Genomic DNA, 20,682 nt, shown 5'->3' on the forward strand with positions numbered 1-20,682 from the left:
TTAATATTGCAATCATAGATGTATTATTATTTATAAACATTAATACTTATAACAGTTGTTTAGATGTGGCTAGTGTCATAAAAATTTAGCTAAACTCTTTGGTGAAATTTTCATAGCCTTTATTTTTAGTTTTCTAATATGCAGTTTCAAAAAAACTTATGGAGCCAAAAATGATGTCATATTTACCAGATATTTTTGTATCCAATGTTGAGCAAACCTATGATAGTATTTCATCTATTATCCTCAAAACACCTTTATTACACTCTAAATGGCTTTCATTAGAAAATGGTTGTAATGTATTTCTTAAAATGGAATCAGAGCAAGTAACTAACTCCTTTAAACTCCGTGGTGCAGCAAGCAAAATTATGAAGTTGTTTAAAGAAGATCCAGAGAAGTGTTGTACAGAAGGATTTATAACTGCATCAAGTGGAAATCATGCCCTGGCTTGTGCACATGTTGTAACTTTGTTGGGTGCTAAATGCCAGATCTACACACATAAAGGTATATCAAAGTTAAAAGAAAAAACACTACATTCATTTCCAAATGTTATACTGAATCAGTATGGGGATGAATGCTGTCAAGCTGAAATCTATGCTCGTAAAGAAGCCGAAAAAAAGAAGCTGGTATATGTATCTCCATATAATGACCTTGATATAATATTTGGCCAAGCTACTATAGGTACTTTGTAATTAAATACAGCATATTTCCTAACACTAAATAAAATGTTTTCTTTGTAATTTGATTGATATCTTTAACAATTTTTATACTTTTAAATTAATAATTTTTATTTTGTAGAAAATAATGTTAAGCTATTCTTTTGAAAGGTTTAGAACTTCTCTCTCAACTTCCAACCCTCGATGCTGTATTTGTTTCTGTTGGAGGGGGTGGACTTATAAGTGGGATTGCCCTTTATTTAAAAATGAAAAATCCAAATATTGAAGTTATTGGGTGCCAAGCTTTAAATGATTGTTGCATGTATGCTTCTATTACTGCTGGCAGCATAGTTTATGATAATTCATTTTTAAACACATTTGCAGATGGAACAGCAGGAAAAATTGAAGCTGGTTCTATAACATTTGAAATTTGCCAAAAATATGTTGATAGATGGGTACTTATTAACGAAGAAGAAATTGAAAAAGCTGTTTATGACATTCTAGAAAAGGAGAGAAAAATTGTTGAAGGAGCTGCAGGTCTTACAATTGCTGCTCTTCGAAAAACAAAAAACTCCTATGAAAAAAAAAATGTTGCTCTGATTGTTTGTGGTGGAAATATTGGAATAGATAGTTTGAACTATTTATTGAAAAAGTATGTATAATTATAAATTGTTGAGATGAAATTTTCTAAAAGATGATAAATTTTTGATAGAAATATTTCTAAATAATCATAATTTGTTAAGAGGAAATTTTGTAAGTCTATAACTGCTGTTAGGAACATAAATCTTATTAACAGAAATTATTAATTATTGTAGATAATAATTTGAAATTTTGATATTTGTCATCAATATTTCTTTATCGATGATGTGATTATTAATTTGTTAAGTAAGTAGATATGATATTAAATCTATATAAAAATAAACATTAAATTGATTATAGATATATTAAATAATTATTATTAAATAAAATTATAATCTTGTAAAAAGATATAGTTTCATATGTATGAATTCTCAAACAAATTGTCATGACAACTTAAAAATAATCATTTTAGATTTGTAGAATTTCTCTTTTTTTCTCTTTGCATTAAATGTTTCTCAAATAGTTTTTGAAGATGAATACCTTTAAAATTTTTTGAAATGAACTTTTATTCTCAGCATTTGAGTTTCAAAAACTGAATTTTTTGAAAGGGCTAATTTTTTTCTGAGAAATCATGCATCAAGTTTAAACAAAAAATGATTATTTAGAGTTGTTTGTATAAAGAGTATGTCATAGTATATAGCTGCAACTTCTGAAACACTTTTATTAAGAAAAGTTATTTGTATAAAATTTTATTAAAAGTTTTGATACTATTAGATGAAAGCAGTTATATGTTGCACTTGAGAGCAGTTAGTTGCAATGGTTGATAAAAGTTGACAATATTTTTATTTTTGTCTTTTTATTTTGTCTTTTTAAAACTTAAATTTTTCTCCTGTTATAATTGTTAAATCTTATATGATGACACTAAGTTTCTTTTTTCTGAATAAACTTTTTATAATTAGAACACGTTATTTGAAGTAACTAAATTAATTTTTAACAGTTGTTGACAATAGTCATGAATAATCATGAAGAAATATTTGTAATAAGTAAAAATTACAAGGTTGCTCTTGTTCTCTTTGAAATTTTACAAAATTTGTATAATTTTTTTAAACTTCGTTAGCATAACAATGATTATTATATAAATAGTAATGTTGGGAATCATTAGAAAAGATTTCAAACGAGTGATCATTACTTTAGTGATCTCCAAACATAGACATTGGCAAGCAGCTGCAATTACTTCAAATGTGAAAAGATTATCTAAAGTTTCTGAAGCTATTTTTGATTACACTAAATTATTTTGGAAAAACAGATTTGGTAAATCTCAATTCTTTGTTGCATTTGGAGCATTAGGAGCAGCCTCTTTTTATGTGCATGATAGAGGTATTTTTTTTATGTGCTTGTTCAAGGAATTGTTTGCATTTTAAATGAAATTAAACATGTTGTTAGTAGTTTATTTAAATGCATTTGTCCCTAAGACAAATTAATGCTAGGCTAAATGTTGAAAGAAGAAGAATTTCTGACAACTGATAAGTGATCAGAGTTATTAACTTTGTTATCAAGTGATAGTTTATGGTCTAAAGAGTTGTGCTCCTCATAACCAGTGTTCATCTTTATTAAAGTATATGCATTTTTCCATAGCAAATCAGTTTCATGAATTTTCTTCTGTATATAAAGTTGATTTCACTGTTAAAAAAAACAAAAAAAAAACAACTAAAACTTAAAGTGTAACATGCATAATTCTTTTTAAAAAATACAAAATAGTTAGAAGTTTTCAGGGATATGTATATACTTGTATTTTTTAATCTTAACAACGAAATTAATCAGCAAATTTCTAGAAAAGTTACTATAGGTTCTTATGCTTTTACCTAAAAACATTGGATGTTTTTAAAGTTTTATTTTATAAGTTAGGCTATGTTTTTACTTAAAATAAAAAAATCACATTAAATGATTACCAAAATTGAGTTTTTTTTGTTACTATATTTGTTTTTAGAAAAAAGTGAATCTCTATGCATAGCTGCTGCTCACAATGATCTTACAAATCTGGAAAGGTCAAATTTTAACTTCTAAATTTTTGTTTTCTATACTTATCGCGAACAAAATTATCTGCAACATGCCTCTTCTCTATGTACTTTCTTTAAAATTCTTTATATTTCTTGAAGTTTTTGTTTTCTTCTGATCAAGACTTAAAGGTTTTACTTTTAATTTGTTATTTTATGCTTGATGTAAAACTATATAATGAAATATTGAAACCAAACCTAATTGGAAATTGACACTGTTTTTACCATAAATTTGTTTTTTCCTGATGAGTTTATTAAGTTATTAAGAGGTTTTTTTCCCACCAAAGGTTGATTAAAAAAGGTACAGATGTCAACAAAAAGCATCCTTTTGGATGGACTGCACTTCATTCAGCAGCTATGTCTGGAAACTCCAGGTTAGTGCACATCAGTTTTTATACAAACTTTTATTAATTGTTAATTCAAAATTTATAGACTTTCTAAGCTTTGTTTAGAGCAGTGAAGATGCTACTTGATGCTGGTGCTGATCCTGATGCATTAGATGAGTTTAGCACTGCGTACAAAATTGCCTCACGTCATGGATTAAGAATATTTGATGGTGATTTTTTGTTTAGATTGTTTCATTTTAATGAAAAATGAAAAGTTTTTTTATGGCTAAAAAGTTAACTTGATTATGCCATGCTGTTAAAAACAAAAACAATCTTTTTTTTAAAATAATATTTAGAAATATTGTTTAGAAATAATTATTTTGAAAATTTTCAGTAGCTTGAAAAATTGAAGTTGAGTAGACCTATTCTTTTTTAGTGGTTGAGTCCCGACAGTCTTGCTTTAATAGGGCAACAAATAATAGAGCAGACTTTGCTGGGTTTACTCCACTTCATTATGCATGCCTTGCTGATGACTATGAGACAATACGCTTTTTGTTAGAAGCAGGTGTTAATTTATTTCTCTACTCTAACCCAATTTATTCTATATTAGTAAAAGTATTTATCAGTTTATCTCTATAAGATGTATAGAACAAGTATAAAAATTTGTCTAAAAATCAAAGGGTTTATTACAGATTGTGTTGCTAGTAGTTTTTAAAATTATTTTTTTTGCATGGTCAGGAGCTGATCCCACAATTAAAGACAAGAGTGGTCACTTTGCATTTGAATATGCTTATAAAGAGGCAAATAAAAACTTTATTAAAAATTATCAGGAAAAAGTAAGTGAAGAGCTTTACAAAATTCGTTTTTTTTTCTTTGTTTTTATTCTGGTATTAGTTTTTTGTTTTTTAAAGATTTCTTAACATTTTATAATATTACTTTAACATCTTAACATTAGATAGTATTTGTTTAGTGATTGGATGTTATTTTATTATATTTTTGAATTTTTGTTAAGTTTAATGAGAAAAAAGCACTGTTGGAATCTGAAGAAAGGAGAAGATATCCCCTTGAACAACGCTTTCGGGAAGTAATTGTAGGACAGCAAGGTGCTATTCAGGCTGTTTCTGCTGGTATATATGTATTTAAGTTTGTATTTTTTGTATTTAATTGTATATTGTATGTATACTACCATCCATATTTTTTCAAATGACAATACTTGAAAAAATTTTCTTGAAAAATTTATTACTATTAACTAAGATTACATGAAAAATATTGAATTATTTAAATTAAATAACTGCTCTTACTATATATATATATATATATATATATATATATATATATATATATATATATATATATATATATATATATATATATATATATATATATATATATATATATATATATATATATATTTATATATATATCTTATTAGATAATCTTTCATATTAACTATTCAAATAACCTTTTGACAACCTAACTCACAAGATTTGGATGTCTAAAAATAGGTTTCTTTCAGAGTTCTACTGATAAGATTTATTTTCCTAACGATGAGGTTTGAAAAAACCAATAATGCATGAAAGTACACAAAGGCTGTTGACACTGGACTAAATGAACAAAAAGGAGGGATGGTTGTGCCAGGAAGATAGATGCTTCTATAATCTTCAGATATAAACAATTGTTAGAGTTGGACAACTACTACTGCTTCATCACAATTGAATATACACAAAGACTTCATCCTAGAAAACTAAAGTTGATTAAGCAAAAAGTCAGCCAAAATACTAATTATGAATTAAGCAGTGAACAAGAAAGTCTTAGCACTGAAGAAGAAAAACAGGATTTTGGTAATGGTTCTGAAGACTCAGAAGCTCCTACAACATATAAAAGACAATATTAGTTCTGATAAATTTGGTAGCAGCAACACATTTAACACATCTTGATTGGGTCTATTTTCCCACCAGGAACCGGGCGATTTTCGGGTATCTATGTCTCAAATTGGATGTTGCATAAAACAGCTATATCTTTTGATCTACTAGGTATTTTCAAAAAAACTTTCAGTGTTTTGATGTAAAATTATTGTTACGCACTGTAATATAATAGATAAGACACAGGTACTTGCTTCCCCAAAGCCCATGATTACAAGTTTCCCGATCTCCAATGTCAGTCAGTACAAAACAACTTTTGTCGTCTCCCGGCCTCCACTATCAACTAGTATGCAGGCGTTTTTACACGCCTCCCAGTCACAATGTGTTAAGTACAAGAAAGGCACACAACCTGCAGAATTCTTGCAAAAGTGGAACTTATTTTCCATCTACAAGTCAAAGTGTTATTTCCAAGTAAAAAGTGAAAAGAGCATATTATGGAAACTCTAAAAAACAAAAACTCAAAAACTTGCTCTTTGAAGCAAAGTACATAAAGAATACAGAACATCAGGTTGTAGTTCTAAACAAATGAAAATAGAGAAGGTAAACTAATGGTCTTTGCGCTGATCAATGGAAAAGTTAAAACAACGAATAAAGACTGTGCTTCATGAATATAATCTGTAATTTGCAACTAAGATAATTACTTCTGGTAATTCTGTAAACACAGGAAAATTTTCTGGCAGTTACAAAACTACAGAAGCCTTTTGTTAAGTTTGGGTTAGACAAGCTTCTTCATATCAGATGCTGATATCATGTTTTCAATGTAATATTAAAACTGATTAAATGATGTTTTTGAGGTAACTACTTTGCCTTATCTCAATTATTGGTTTTAGTAAAATAACAGAAGAGTACAAGCAACTGAAAGTATCTTTTTACAACTCTACAAATGCTCTGAAGTAAGTAGAAAAAATTTGCTGAAGAGATTTATGATTTGCTGAAGAGATTATATGAGTTTCTTTCATCACTTGATTAATTGTTAAATTCAGTTGAAGAAAATAATAAGCTTTCTTAAAGTAAGTTATAAAATTTTGCCAAATATAAGAATCACAAGATGAAATGGCTTAATAGTCCCAGATAAACACTTTTTTTTCACTTCACTTGTTCCTGATGAAAGTTTTAGAGAACCTAAAAACCTGGTTTATGGACTAGGAGACAATCTATGTGTTTACAAAATGCTAAAACCTCTATCAGTATCCAATAGAAAGTTAAAAGCACAGTTGTTAAAAATTCTGACTTTAGATAGCTTGATCTAGTGGCTGGATAGCTTGGTCTAGCATGATGTATTGAGCTCTGATTGTTGTTCAATTGAGTTAATCAATATTTCCTTATCTTCTGGTTTCCATTTTAAATCCTAAAACAAACAATATAACCAATCATTATGAACAACATTGATTAATTGATTTAGAGTCTGTAGATTGAGTACAAATTTCAGCACAAGCTACACAATGATTGGCTTAAGGTTATTCAATAGTTATATATGTATAATTGGAGGTGTGCAAACCAGAATCTATCTGATTCAACTCTAGAACTAGGTTGATTCAAAATAGCTGGTTAGGTGATTTATTAAACTAATAATTAACTGATTACTGAATGCAACATGCCTAAAGCCTGTGTACTATTGCTGCCAATCTACTGCCAATTACTTTGATTACCTCAGCATTTCATAGTATATTTATTTTAGCACAATATTTAAGCATAAGTTTAGGTCAAATAAATGCTGGTTATTATAATTGGAGCACAGCATTAAACAAATGAAAGGAGCAAAATCATATGATGTAAAACTAACGGTTTTTGCAGCATTTCACTCTCAAATTTAAGGGCAAAAGGCTGCTCCTAATTGCTGTTTTATTGTAATGATAAATTTTATTTTCTATAAGTTTTCAACATTTTATTTTTAAGCATCATCCTGTTATATACACATCTTATATAGTCTTGACTTTTATATTTTAAGATGTGTTCTAAATCAAGATTGTTCATTTGTTTTAGCAATTAGACGTCGACAGAATGGATGGGTTGATGATGAACATCCTTTAGTTTTCCTCTTTCTTGGTTCTTCAGGGATAGGTTGGGTTTGTTTTGACCGTTTTTATCTTGAGTTCAATTGTTAAACTCGATTCATTAATAAGTTTGCCATGTTTACAAAACTTTTGAACAAAAGAATTTTGAATTTATATTAGGAAAAACAGAGCTAGCAAAACAACTTGCAAAATATTTGCATAAAGATTTGGAAAAGGTGATGATGTTCTTTAACTATTTTTCTGTAGAAAGATACTTTTTTTACCTTTCATTTTATATTATTGATTAAAAATTTGATTAACAGAGTTTCATTCGGTTGGACATGTCTGAATATCAAGAGAAGCATGAGGTAAGCTAGTTTTGTTTCTAAACACTGGGAACCATTTTGGCTGAGCTAATTCTGACAATTCTTTTTAACTAACTTTTGATCTCTGAATCTAAAAAAGACCCAGATTTTTCTTTATCATGGCATGTTTTTTAACTAACCATAAAAACGCAGCTTTAAAGAATTTTGTATGCATATTATTTTAAAATTTTATATGCAATTGAAAATTAAAAAAAAAAATTGTTAATTTTTAGTCTTCAATAAAAATCACCCATCATTTATATTCTATTTACTTAAATTTGCTGGAATCTTTAACATAGCTAATCAGTATCACCATATTTTTCCAGGAAGTTTGTAAGATGGAAAATGCAACCAGCTTTTTATTGTAACTGACTATTTTGTAACTAAATGTTTTTTTGTGTAACAAATGTCATGCTAAATGGTAACTAACACCAAAAGTATTTGTCTTATTTGAACAAAAATAATACAAAAATACTTTGTGTTCATTTTGAGTTATCTGAAATCCTGATTCCACTTATAAAATCTAAATGTCATAACAATAATGCTAAAGTATCCAAAACATACTAAAGTATGCAAAGTTTTCTGAATCTAATGCTGTTTTCCTTTTGTGTACTGTTTTGTATAATTTTTAGAATACAAAATTCATCTTTATTGAGCTGTTTTTTTTTTTTTTTACATTCAAGTGAATATAAAAAAAAAGTGTAAAAAAAAAAAAAAGAAATCAAATGTTACTTATGAACAAACAATACAGTTTTGATTACTTAGAGGGTAAGGGTAAAGGGTAGAGGGTAAGCTAAAAAACTCAACAGAAAACAAGTTCAGAATTGTTTCCCAGTGTACTTTATGTTTTTTGCTTAGTAAAACTTTTAGAGTGCTTTTAGGCTCTATTTGAACCTGCAACTTGAGCCTGCAACTTGAGCCTGCAACTTGAGCCTGCAACTTAGCATGGATTTAAGTTCAATTTAAAGGAAAATTTTATAACTTGGTATTTGTCTAGGTATCAAAATTAATTGGATCTCCTCCTGGCTATGTTGGTTATGAACAAGGAGGTCAGTTAACTACAAAGCTTAAAGCATTTCCAAAAGCAGTAGTCTTGTTTGATGAGGTAATTATTTTAAGTGAAACTCTTCATTTACCTTCATTTTTTATTCTAAGGAGGTAGTTTAAATCATCCTGTTTTTCTAGGTTGAAAAAGCACACCCTGATGTACTCACTGTTATGTTGCAGCTGTTTGATGAAGTATGAAGGTTTTTTTTTTCTATGAATTGTTTTACCATTACTTTATTTACTTTTCTTGTCAAGTTTATAAATAGAAAAAAAACAAACTGTTAAAAGACTCCTACTAATTCTTTATAGGGAAGACTGACGGATGGCCAAGGTAAAACAATTCAATGCAAAGATGCCATTTTTGTCATGACATCAAATTTAGCTAGTGAAGAAATTGCTGACCATGCACTAGAATTAAGAAGGATGGCAAAAGAAAATAAAGTAAATAAGCTCGGTGATGGTATATGTAAGCTATTTATAACAATTTTCTTCTGAATTATATACTCATCACTTCATAAATATTTAAAAATAATGCTTTTATAGTGGTTTAAAACTTTATACCATAATTTTTTTTTTAGCTGAGGATGAGAATCAAATACAATTAGGTAGAAACTTCAAAGAAAACACAATTTATCCTATACTGAAGGTATAAGTGATTGTAATTAATGTTGTTTTACTTCTTAAAATTATTTACCCCCCCCCCCCCCCCCTTGCATTGATTATTTTTAAAAAAATCAAAATTTTGCCATATTAAGCTCTTGCTGACCATAAAACTCTTTATTCCTACTTTTTTAGCGTCACTTTAGAAGAGATGAGTTCCTCGGTCGCATAACAGAGTTTGTTTATTTTCTCCCATTCTCGAAGCAAGAGCTTTTAAAACTTGTTGAAAAAGAATTAAATTTCTGGTCAAATATTGTAAGTAGAAGAAAAATAAAGTTTTTTGTTAAAGTTATTTAAAACTTATAATATAAATGTGAGCTCCATGTAAATGTACTTAACACAAAAAATGTTCATTGAACTAAAATGTTTCTTTAGGCTCAAAAAAAACATTCTATTAAACTTTTATGGGAAACAGATGTGCTGGAGGTGTTAGCTGATGGTTATGATGTCCATTATGGGGCAAGGTCTATCAAGCATGAGGTCATCTTTTAAATAAAATCTTTTGAATATCTTTTGAAAGTTTAAAATTTTGATAAAGCAAATGGTTTTTTTAGGGAGAAAATTTTTTTTGGGCTACCTTTTTTTTCTAAGATAAGTAGATATCTTAGAATCTGTTTTTTTTTGTTTTTTTTTTAAATCAGATGATCGTTTTGATTTTCAGGTGGAGCGTCGTGTTATAAATCAATTAGCTGCTGCTCATGAAAGGAAATTAATTGCTCAAAATAATATTGTTCGTTTAAAAACTATGTATCCTAAAGTGGAAAAAGAAGATCTTACAGTTTTAAAACCAACCATAAAACTTGAAGTGACTGATAGTAGTTTAAAAACTCAAGATATTTTTATCACTGATCCCTATATAAATGATGCTCCAATCTTTTAAAGGACCATCATAGAATCTTTTATATACTGTTGCTCTTCTATCATGAAATTTGCTTTTAAATTGTTTATCAGCATAATGAAACATGTTTTCAATTCAATATATTTATGATTTAAAGTTTCTATCACAAATGGATTCTATTTTATATACATACATATGCATGCATTTAGACATGCAGAGACAGACAGATATATTTGTAATAGTAGCATAATGAAATTAAATTGATTCAATATATATGCATAAATTACACTTAAAGTATATGTCAGTTACAAAGCTTTTAAGATTTTTATTTTGATAGTTTACAATATAAAATGACATCATCAGATGCAGACATCCGACCAATTTTAGGTAAACTTTACATTTAAAAGATGATTTTGTGTTTAACAAATCATAATTCACCATGACTTTTTGTTGTTTCTGTGTTAGCATGACATTACAAAGACCTATATTTATATATAAGTTGTCTTTATTGCTATTACATTTTGTAGTTTCTTTTTAATTTAGTACAATTTGAAAACGGTTTATTGAAGTTGCCAACGGAAGTTCATTTTCAGCTTATTTGCTCAAAAAATCCAAAATCAAACAAAAGAATGCTGGTATATTTATCTGATAATTATCTGACATTTACAATGGGAATGCTTTGTTAGAATTATCTATGGTATTTGTAACTCAAATTTTTTTTTTTTTCAAATAGTTGCCATTGATGATTACATGATTATAGTTTCGTTTTGATTATAGCTTGCAGATACTGGAGCTTTAGGATATATTGGAACTGTTGCACAGAAACAAAAAAGTTGTGTTAAGTAAGTAATTTATGTGTGTTAAAAGATGAGTTGTGGTGTAAGGAGCATTGAGATCAAGTAGTGCAATTGATTTTAGGAATCATGGGATAGTTATTACGGGTATTCAATAAAAACACATGAAAATCTAAAAGGAGCAATACTCCTTTAGTTTTAGAGCTAAAAATTAAACTAAAGCATATTTAAATCGAGTATTATGTCCTTCATTTATCAAATTATTTGTCTTCTACAAGTCCAATTGTCCTGATTCTTTGGATTTGAAAGCGAGTTGATTTAGCGAGGTCTTTTACGAGCTCAATTTCGGTTTCTTTAATGAATTTACTTATTCTAGTACGTGTTTGATTCAGATCTCTTGCTTGCCGGTTCTTCTCTTTCTTTTAAAAAAACTTCAGAAATCTTTGACTGGCGATCTTCTGGCAGGTTTAACGGTTTATCAACTTTGATAAGCTCCTCGATGAAAGGAACTAGTTGCTTTTAGATACATCCCTATAAGAAGATGCATTGGTTTGCTGCAAGAACGATCAGGACGAAATCGGGCTTTGACGTCCTTTTTTCTTAAAAAAACAGCCACACGAGGCTGTAAGTAGTTAGTGCAACGTGGATCGAGTAGAAATTATAATTAATGTTGATTGTTCTGTGTGCAAACGTGAAGTAAGACTTTTGCACGATTTTCCTTGAAGATTCTGATGCAGGTACATGTAGCATATGCGATATAGGTCTCACTGATCCAAGTTCGCTGCGGCATTTTTTTTTTCTTGCAGCAATTGATCCTTGTCTTTGTTTTCAATTAACAATTGATCAATGCTGAGCTCAATCCGAGTTTTTCAAGCAACTTGCTAAATTATTAAATTCGCTTTTTTTCTTGTTTCAAACTTTTTTTTTTTTAAAAATGTGAAACAATTGATGTGATGTGTCATGATGTGATGTGTCATGATGTGATGTGAAACAATTGATGTATCAATTATTAAGATTAACCACAAAAACAAACAAAAAAAACATTTACAAATAATTGATTCAGTAATATAGTTAATGGTTTTTAACTAAAGTTTTACTGTTAGATATTATGTAGGTGTTGTCAACAAAAAAACAAGAACCATTGAAAGCGTGGAGCAATGTCAGCTTTGTACTTTACAGCCCCGTTTAACTGGTAAAAATGTTTATCTCTATTTACTTCAAGTTTAACATCTGTAGTTTTTTAAATTTGCTTAAGAACAAAATATTGTTATTTCTGTTTTAATTTCTATCTCTTGATTATAAGACACGAAAATGGCAGAAGATAATTCACTTCCATTGACAACATACAAACAAAAGGTTAGTGATTTTATAGTTTTTTACGATGTATGTACATACCATCTTAACTCTACACTGCGCATCCACATAGCTTAGGCTTGATAAAGTGCAATCTGTAATTGATGATGGTTTTAAGGTGATTGCCGTTTTCACGGTACAACAGTCAGGAAAGACAAAATATTGTTTGTTTTTTTGCTTCTTTAAATACCAGAAAAACCGACTTCTGTAAATTATTACGATACGATATCGTTGGTGATGATACGATATCGCTGGTGAAGAGACAGAAATCTTATGTTAAACACAATGCGTTTTTTGAATCTCTGTAACTATTGAATAGTTATTTGATTTAATGTCTTGAACCTTCATAAAATGATAATGGATAATAATGTGAAAAGAAATACAAGCAACATAATATACACTGCAGTCAGGTCTGGGTTTAGCGCCTATTAGACCTGAGGCAGGAGATTTGGAGTGGGCCTATTAAAGAAAAAAAAAAATTCTTAGCTCTATATACATATTTTTTTATATTATACGTGCCCACAAGAAATTTAGAAGTGCTCAAATCAATTTCTTTTATCGCTCACTACCAACTTTGTATTATGCTCATTAAGTTTGGATATTTAAAAAACGATGAAATGTCAAGAGCGCTCTTTCTGTCATAAGTTAGATGTTTTTTTTTAGGCTGACTCGCTTCTCGCAGCGTTTGGATCGGCTAAACAGAAAAGTCTTCTTTTGTCGCGTAAAAAAAACGAATCAGTTCAAGCAACTATAGGTGATAAAGTAACAAAAGTTGCTAAGAAAATCTTAAAAGACGCTCCATCTTCCCCAGAGAAATCTGAACCTACCTCAGATATAATGGTTATACCACCGATATATGAAAACGCAACAAGAGTAGAAGAAATGTTTCATATTGACGACATAATTGATTTCAAGAGCTATCAGCAACTGAAGACACTTTCAAAAGACATTTATGAATGTAAACAAGAAACATTGAATAAATGGCGGATTGAAAAAACGTATAAAGCCTTTGTTTTTTAATATTGAAACAACATTTTGCTTAAAAAAAAAAAAAGATAATTAGTTTTTTTTTTTTTTTTTGTTCTTTTGGGATTTTTAATGATAATGAATTTGTTTTTGCAGCTACCATGAGTATATCTTACATCACATTTCGATGCTTCCTACGAGTTCATCAGAACGAGAAGAGAGATCTTGTTATTTGTTGTATTTGCATTTTCTCATGACCTTGTTTAATTTGCTTTACAAGGATATACGTAAGAAAGGTAAACCACTCATATTTTTAAACTCTTAAAGCTAACAGTCTCTTTCGATGATCGCTCGCTCCAAAAAAATGATACGAACTAACTTTAATTTAGGCTTGTCTCGTTTTTGATTTTTTAAAATAACTTTTATAGATCCTTGTCCGGCTATACCTAACCCCTTAAAGACTTACATGTTGGATATGTTTTCAGTTTCGGAAAATGGTAGAAATCGGTATTTTAAAAATATTTTTTGTTCTCTTTATAAATCATTGTTTTATCTTCAAAAACGCCTATTTTTTGTGCTTTAGTTGTATTTTTGTGTTGTAGTTGTATTTTTGTAATATGTTGTAGGTGTATTCCATCGAAGTATAAAGACAAGATATTGTGCTACATCCTCGTGTTATCGCTGATAATTGAAGGTTTTCAAATGGATTGTAACCTTCTTTTAAGAGACTTAAAACTTACTGTTCCCAAGTAATTTCCATTTTCCTAATTTTGATATCTTTTAAATTTTAAACGGTTCAACAGATGAAGCGTTTAAAATTTTTTTGTTTTACGAATGGAGATCTGTTTGATTCTTACACCTTTAGCAACTGATTATAGTAATAAATAATCTGAAAAATAATCGTCGTTGAGCTTTTCAGAAGGAATGCTGGGTAATAAACTGATTTTATCTTTTCTCCGTTCTTTTTTTTTTAGATTATCAAAATTTTTGCGCGCAATCGGTTGTACCGTACGTTCAGCACACACCGAGGGCAATAAGATTGATAATCCAACTAGTATTCCTAGAGTAATTGCAACCCTCTTTCTACCGATTAAAAAAACAAATGATGAATCTTCAAAAAGCGAAGTGAAGACAGAGACGATTTAATTTTGATTTGAAAGCTGTTTATTATTGACATTATTAAACGATTGTTATGGTGATACTTCTACCAGGTACCCGTCAATCATTTGATTTAACCTGCGGTGGATAATTCATGTCTAAATGTGCAGAAAAATAAAAATGGCTATAAGATAAAGTTAGTAGGCAAATTACTTTCAGTTTGCTGATCCGATGTAACGTATCCTAAAGTGGTTCTAAAATTATTTTATTGACATAAGATAATAAGGAAATATGCATTAGTATGCAACCAATGTTACAGTTTCCATTTTTTATTTTAGAGGAGAATATTTTGAAAACTACAGTTCAAATAAATGTATTCAAATAAAGAAATTGTTTAATCTTACGCTGCTGCTAACGCTTTCAAAGCTCTTTGTTGGATTTTTGGCGAAGTAAACAATTTCACAAATGATATCAAGCATGAAAAGATATTTCACAAATGATTCTTCGATTTAAGTTATAAAATCAGACACAGGGTGCGGCAGAGTTTCGCTAACTTTTTAAAACATTTTTCAAAATGAATTTTTAAAGCACTAAAAAATTATATTCATGGAATAAAAGAAAAGTTAGAGATAAAATGCTTTTCTTTCCTTAACAGTTAGATCTCCTTTTTTTTTTTTTTTTTTTTTTGATCACTGCCTGAAGCCTAGAACGGAAGGACTGGCAGGTGCTGATTATTTAGTGCCTTGACATTGAGTTCCAAGCACGGATAGCGGATGACTTTAATGACTTGACGCTTGAGTGGGTCTCTTTGCAAGCCTTCTCAACTATGCTCCACACACTGTAGTCAAGAGGATTCAGGTCAGGGCTGGATGGTGGCCAAAAGTTTTTAGGCTAGAAATTAGCCATATTGTCCTGAAGATATTGTTTTGTTTTTCTGACTCATTAATGGTCTTGTTGAAAATAGTAATTGCCTTCTGGAAATGTCTTCTTCAGCCATGGCATCACATAAGTTTTTAGTAAGCTTATATACACATCAGATGTAACTTTTTCTTTCTCTTTAATGCAGATTGGTGGATATTTCTCTCCATCAGAAGCATTGGTTCCTACCATCATGACGGACTGAGGGTGCTTTGTTGTGACGCAGGTGGTATTCTGTTACCCTTCTGCACTATGAATCTGTCATTTCGTCTATTAAGTCAATACTAAAAAGTATTTCATCTGAAAAATTTTTGACTGTTGACGAAGTATGGCTTTTTAGCTGATTCAGATGCTTCTTTGATCGCTCCAATTTCAAAGTTTTTAGCCTTTCTGTCAAAAGTTGGCATATAGGTCGGGCTAAAATGACTTTCCCAAGTGTTTTTAGACTCCTTCAGACTGTCCTCTCATCAAGATTGAACAATTTTACAGTCTTTCTAATCGACTTAGTAGGATTCTTTTCAACATACTTTTTGAACTTTTTAGCAAACTTTTCATTAATTTTTTTTTGTAAATTGGAGAGAGTATTTGGGCTCTCTGCACTGTCACGTTTTTCACTTTGTCAAATATAGTTTTAGACACTCCAGAATACGAATCATTAAAATGCAGACCCGGGTGAATCAAATTTAAAGCGTCAGTTCATTTGGCTTCCATTATAAAACTTTTAACTAAAATGTTTTTTATTCACAATTTTATTCAAATCAAAGACGTTTCATTGAACATTAATAAAAACAAATTTCGGGAATTTTTTATTTACATCACGAAACCAAAATATTAGTCCGTGAATCGCTGCCGCACCTGTACTATCATAAATATGCTGCACAAAAACTTCCTACCAGTTTCTTTCATCAATGTTTAAACTTTTATGAATGGTTTAAAACAATATTAAAAGAAGGTGGATTTCATCTTCGAAAATTCGAATCGAATTTCAAGGGCTTCGAACATATTTTTCAAGACAATAAATATTCAAAAAAAAAAAAAAAAACTAAAATCCTGGGGATTATCTGGAACAAACAGTGACACTTTAATTTATCGATTTGAAAGCTTAATGAAAATTGCTATTAGTATACCAAGGAAAAGAGATGTTCTTATTTTTATGGTCAGCGCATTTGATTCTTTTGGAAAATTTATTTATGAAAATTTATTTAAGTAAATTTATTTGTTGTTAAGCTGAAGTTAATATTTCAGAAGTAAAACATTTTAAAATTGGGTTGGGATCAAGTTACCTTGACACAGAGAATTTGTTAGAATGGCTAAGTATAATTCATGATTTACGGTTGTCCTCATTTTTGATTTAGTTTCTAGTAGTACTGCAGCAAGTTCGTGGTCTTCGAAGAATTTTTGCACGGTGAGGGGTGTCTTCTGAAATATTATCAGACAATGGCACACGAATAACTTCTGAAGAAATACAAGCATTTGTTGCATCCAAATCGATAAAATAGCGCTTTAATGTAGCAGCTGCCCCGTGGTGGGGTGAAGTATTTGAAAGACTGTTGAGATCGGCAAAACGTTGTTTAAAAAAAATATTAACGAATTCAAGAATAACTTACAAAGAATTATTGACGGTCTTTCATGAAGTAGAACGCGTTATAAATAACCAACAATTGACCTTTGTTTATAAAGAGCCTGGGTATAGTGTGATAACACTTAGTCATTTAGTTTGTAAGAAGTTGAATTTACTGGTCATACCTGAAATGTCAGCAAATGAATATAATATAACTATAACCCAACGCAACAAGAATCTTTCCATGTTATTGACATATTCCAGATCTAAATGGAAAGACAAGTATTTAAAGAATTTGCGTAAACAACATAAAACTTCTAAGGGTCTCAGCTCTAATGAAAACTGATGATAGAGTTTTGATTGATGATTTCCCTAAACCTAGTATACCATGGAAAGTAGGTGTTGAAGACATAAAACATTCGAAAGTTAATGAGTATAGAAGTGTCAAAGTAAGTTATATTCAGAATAGTGAACGTCAAATGATTGTATAACGAACGTCAAATGTATTGTATTCAGAATAGTGAACTTCAAATGACCTGTTAACAAACTTTACCTAATTGAATATGACGCAGAGCATATTAACGATAAAATGAACGTACAATTCGTACAACTTGTTCTGCTTTGTGTTAACGGCTCTTTGCACGAGGAGTGTTGCGATAGCACTCGAAATTCTATCACCAAACTTAATTAGTGTTGTGACTCTTGTTATGTCACGTGGTCGCGATGGGACTGTATATAATTTAGTTGCTCGCTTATATTCTTTCTCTTTTTTTCTATAAATACAATAAGTAGTAAATCCTTCCAACAGCTTCCAACTGATACCAAAGTGATATCAATATAAATTGTAAGTGCAAATCCAAAGTTTTTCGAGAATTAATCACTAAAGGTCACTTTTCCTAAAAATAAATTATTTCTTCTACACTAACCGAGTCAACCATTTTTAACTGGCTTTAACTCAGTGGGTATGCATGCCTAGTGGGTAAGAGCAGTTTATCACGAAATGCTCTTAAACAATCTGAGATTTTGTCTTTCGTTTGGCTTCGGGTGTCTTACTTCTTCTTCTTCTGGCTTCGGGTATCTTGCTACACAGTTTAGTATCAATAGTTCTATTTACTGATGTCTCTCAAAACATACAAGATAATGCAGTCATGTTTTGAATAATGTATAGTTCTTGTTTCAGAAACTTTAATGTCATCTTGTTATTATTACTGATCATCTAGTCGTATCTGATATATTTTAGAAGATTGACGTAACCAAAAAGTAAAAAAAAGACCAGATTTTGTTCTTTTCCACGGATTTACTGGGAAAGAATTTTAAGAAAGGGAAAAAAATATTAATGGCAACCGTTGCCGTGTAATTAGCCAAATATGAATTTGACTGACTTTTAACATCCGTACATAAAACTTTGAAAGTAAGTTAATCAACTTGTAAATGTTAGGACAATTCAAAATTCATTTCTTAATCAAAGAAAACTTTTACACTGGATCTTGGTTCGACAAGAGGAATTTGAATCACATTCAATATTATATTTCTTAATCAAAAAAAACTGTTACACTGGATCTTGGTTCGGCAAGAGGAATTTGAATCACATTCAATATTATATTTCTTAATCAAAGAAAACTTTTACACTGGGTCTTGGTTCGGCAAGAGGAATTTGAATCACATTCAATATTATATTTTAAATAATTGAAGGAAGTGTATTTGATTTCCATTGGCAGTGATTTTTAAATGATTCTTAGGAAAATAGGCTTCACAAACAACAACATCTTGATCCAAGACATTAAAGCATTTTTTCTAACGAGTTTATTTGTCTGATGAATAGCACACTTCTGTAAGTTATTTCTGTACATCTGTGCAACAGTATCTTGTTTATTATCTGGGATATTATTTTTTAGAATTGACTTAAGCAATCAATACTCTTATTTTTATTTGATGGAAGCTCAGAGCTTTCATTCTTTATCATAGTTTTATTTGCACCTAATAACATGACTTTTTTTTTTTTCAAAAAAAAAAGACTGATTTAAACTTTGAAAAACTTAATGACAAAAATGGCCAATCACTTGTAGATGTGAAAGGACTACTCAGTTGTAAAAAGTCCAGAGAACTAAAACGTTAAAATGTCTTCTATTCCGAGAAAACTGGTGCAGATTTATGTAACATTACATAGATGAGCTTAAATGTAACTCTTAACAAAAAATCCTAACCCAATCAGATCTTTCTGATGTACGACAGGTTGGCCTGTAGTTTTTTATCTTTAACATTACTGATTAGTCATTATTAATATTTTTGATTAGTTGCACTATGTTTACATTTGACATTTAAATACATCTCATTAATTGAAGTTAAAATGCTTTTCATTTTTTTATTCGTTTGTTTCTTTAACAATCTTATTTTTATTTTTTATATTGTAATCTACTACTAGCGATGTAATAAAAAGATTTAACGACAAACCACCATCTTTAAGCCAAAAAAAAAAAAATTGCTTTTGATTTTCTATTTCGAGATCCAAAAGTTTTAGAATTTTTTGAGGTTAAACTTTTTAATGACCGAAAGTCTGGAAAATAAGTTCCGACTGTTTTTATAACCTATTTTTTCTTTGCGTATTTTTAGCTGTAGCATCCATCAGCAGGTGGCAGTAAGAAATTCCATATCGAATTAATTAAACCATCTTGAGAATGTAAAGCTTCAATTATTCAATAAATCTCTATTACAATGGCTTTCAAAAATTTAAGGTCACTTTTTTAGCGACTACTTAAATCATTTCCATGGTTTTTAAACAAACAAACAAAAAGTAAGATCTTTTTAAAAACTTTTGTTTGGAATTTCATTGTATAACTAAAATAAAAAATTTTTCTTTTTAAAAATGTTATTTTGCTACCAAAATCAATTAAAAAAGAGAATTAGGTCAAAAAACTATAACAAAAAAAATGTGTCAAAAATATCAGGTCAGTTAATTTCAACTTGAATAACTCTTAAATTAACTATACGAGAATCTTGAAAATCGTACTCGCTTTGACCAATATAAATTACAAATAAATTTGAAAAAAAATCCATTTCTAACGAGTATTTCAAGAGATATTTCAGTTGGTAAATTCGTGGCACACCAGAAGCAGAAAAATGAGCAGAAAATCAGTATCACAAGAAGTCAAATGGCAAATAGTCCGAATTTATCCATCCAAAGATAACACAATAACTCAACGAGAAATAGCAAAAGTATGTGGTGTTTCACTATGCCGTGTCCAAACAACGCTGAAAAACTTTCAAATGACGTAAAAGATTCACCAAGAGAAAGCAGGCCGTCAAAACCTAATTCTAGGGATCAAAGCTTATTGTTTCGAAGGGTAAAGGAAGAATTAGCTACCGAGAACTCTCAGCAGAGTTTAGTAATAAGACTGATTACGTTAGTATTAGTTACAACACAGTTAGGTGTCTTAATAAAAAAGGTATTGCCTGTTATGTTCCTGTCAGAAACGCCCTTTTAAGGATGACAGATAGGATTAAAAGATGCACTTGGTGTAAGGAAAGACTTCACTGGTCAGAAGAAGATTGGTCTA

At 29.7% G+C, this 20,682-nt stretch overlaps 3 protein-coding genes across 5 annotated transcripts; all 3 read left to right on the plus strand.

Annotated features, from left to right (window-relative positions):
- The first annotated feature begins 158 nt into the window (after positions 1 to 158).
- LOC145183383 (uncharacterized) lies at positions 159 to 2,609 on the plus strand. The gene is made up of 3 exons (XM_090077917.1): positions 159 to 678; positions 825 to 1,305; positions 2,427 to 2,609. Exons 1-3 carry the CDS (start codon positions 159 to 161, stop codon positions 2,440 to 2,442), a joined length of 1,017 nt encoding a protein of 338 aa, XP_089934043.1. The 3' UTR covers positions 2,443 to 2,609.
- On the plus strand, positions 831 to 10,713 carry LOC145183362 (mitochondrial disaggregase-like). Of its 2 annotated transcripts, XM_090077914.1 has the most exons (18): positions 831 to 1,305; positions 2,427 to 2,609; positions 3,220 to 3,277; positions 3,574 to 3,660; positions 3,739 to 3,842; positions 4,049 to 4,177; positions 4,351 to 4,448; positions 4,625 to 4,739; positions 7,518 to 7,595; positions 7,709 to 7,764; positions 7,852 to 7,896; positions 8,891 to 8,998; positions 9,079 to 9,132; positions 9,250 to 9,406; positions 9,519 to 9,586; positions 9,736 to 9,855; positions 9,976 to 10,080; positions 10,262 to 10,713. In XM_090077914.1, coding segments are annotated over exons 1-18 (1,785 nt in total). In that variant the 5' UTR covers positions 831 to 1,304; the 3' UTR covers positions 10,481 to 10,713. The 2 variants fall into 2 exon arrangements, with proteins under 2 accessions (XP_089934040.1, XP_089934039.1); XM_090077913.1 differs by lacking the exon at positions 831 to 1,305 and having other exon boundaries at positions 2,348 to 2,609.
- LOC145183371 (DNA-directed RNA polymerase I subunit RPA49-like) lies at positions 10,612 to 15,039 on the plus strand. 2 transcript variants are annotated; one of them, XM_090077915.1, is made up of 10 exons: positions 10,612 to 10,825; positions 10,982 to 11,073; positions 11,216 to 11,280; positions 12,336 to 12,424; positions 12,536 to 12,588; positions 13,249 to 13,583; positions 13,708 to 13,847; positions 13,980 to 14,058; positions 14,178 to 14,300; positions 14,526 to 15,039. In XM_090077915.1, exons 1-10 carry the CDS (start codon positions 10,789 to 10,791, stop codon positions 14,695 to 14,697), a joined length of 1,185 nt encoding a protein of 394 aa, XP_089934041.1. In that variant the 5' UTR covers positions 10,612 to 10,788; the 3' UTR covers positions 14,698 to 15,039. The 2 variants fall into 2 exon arrangements, with proteins under 2 accessions (XP_089934041.1, XP_089934042.1); XM_090077916.1 differs by lacking the exons at positions 10,612 to 10,825; positions 10,982 to 11,073 and having other exon boundaries at positions 11,236 to 11,280; positions 12,347 to 12,424.
- Positions 15,040 to 20,682: the final 5,643 nt, after the last annotated feature.

The sequence above is a fragment of the Hydra viridissima genome, unplaced genomic scaffold (genome assembly GCF_058129835.1).
Source record: "Hydra viridissima isolate aposymbiotic clone 2 unplaced genomic scaffold, HvirCarnegie_v1 scaffold_2, whole genome shotgun sequence".
NCBI lineage: Eukaryota > Metazoa > Cnidaria > Hydrozoa > Anthoathecata > Hydridae > Hydra > Hydra viridissima.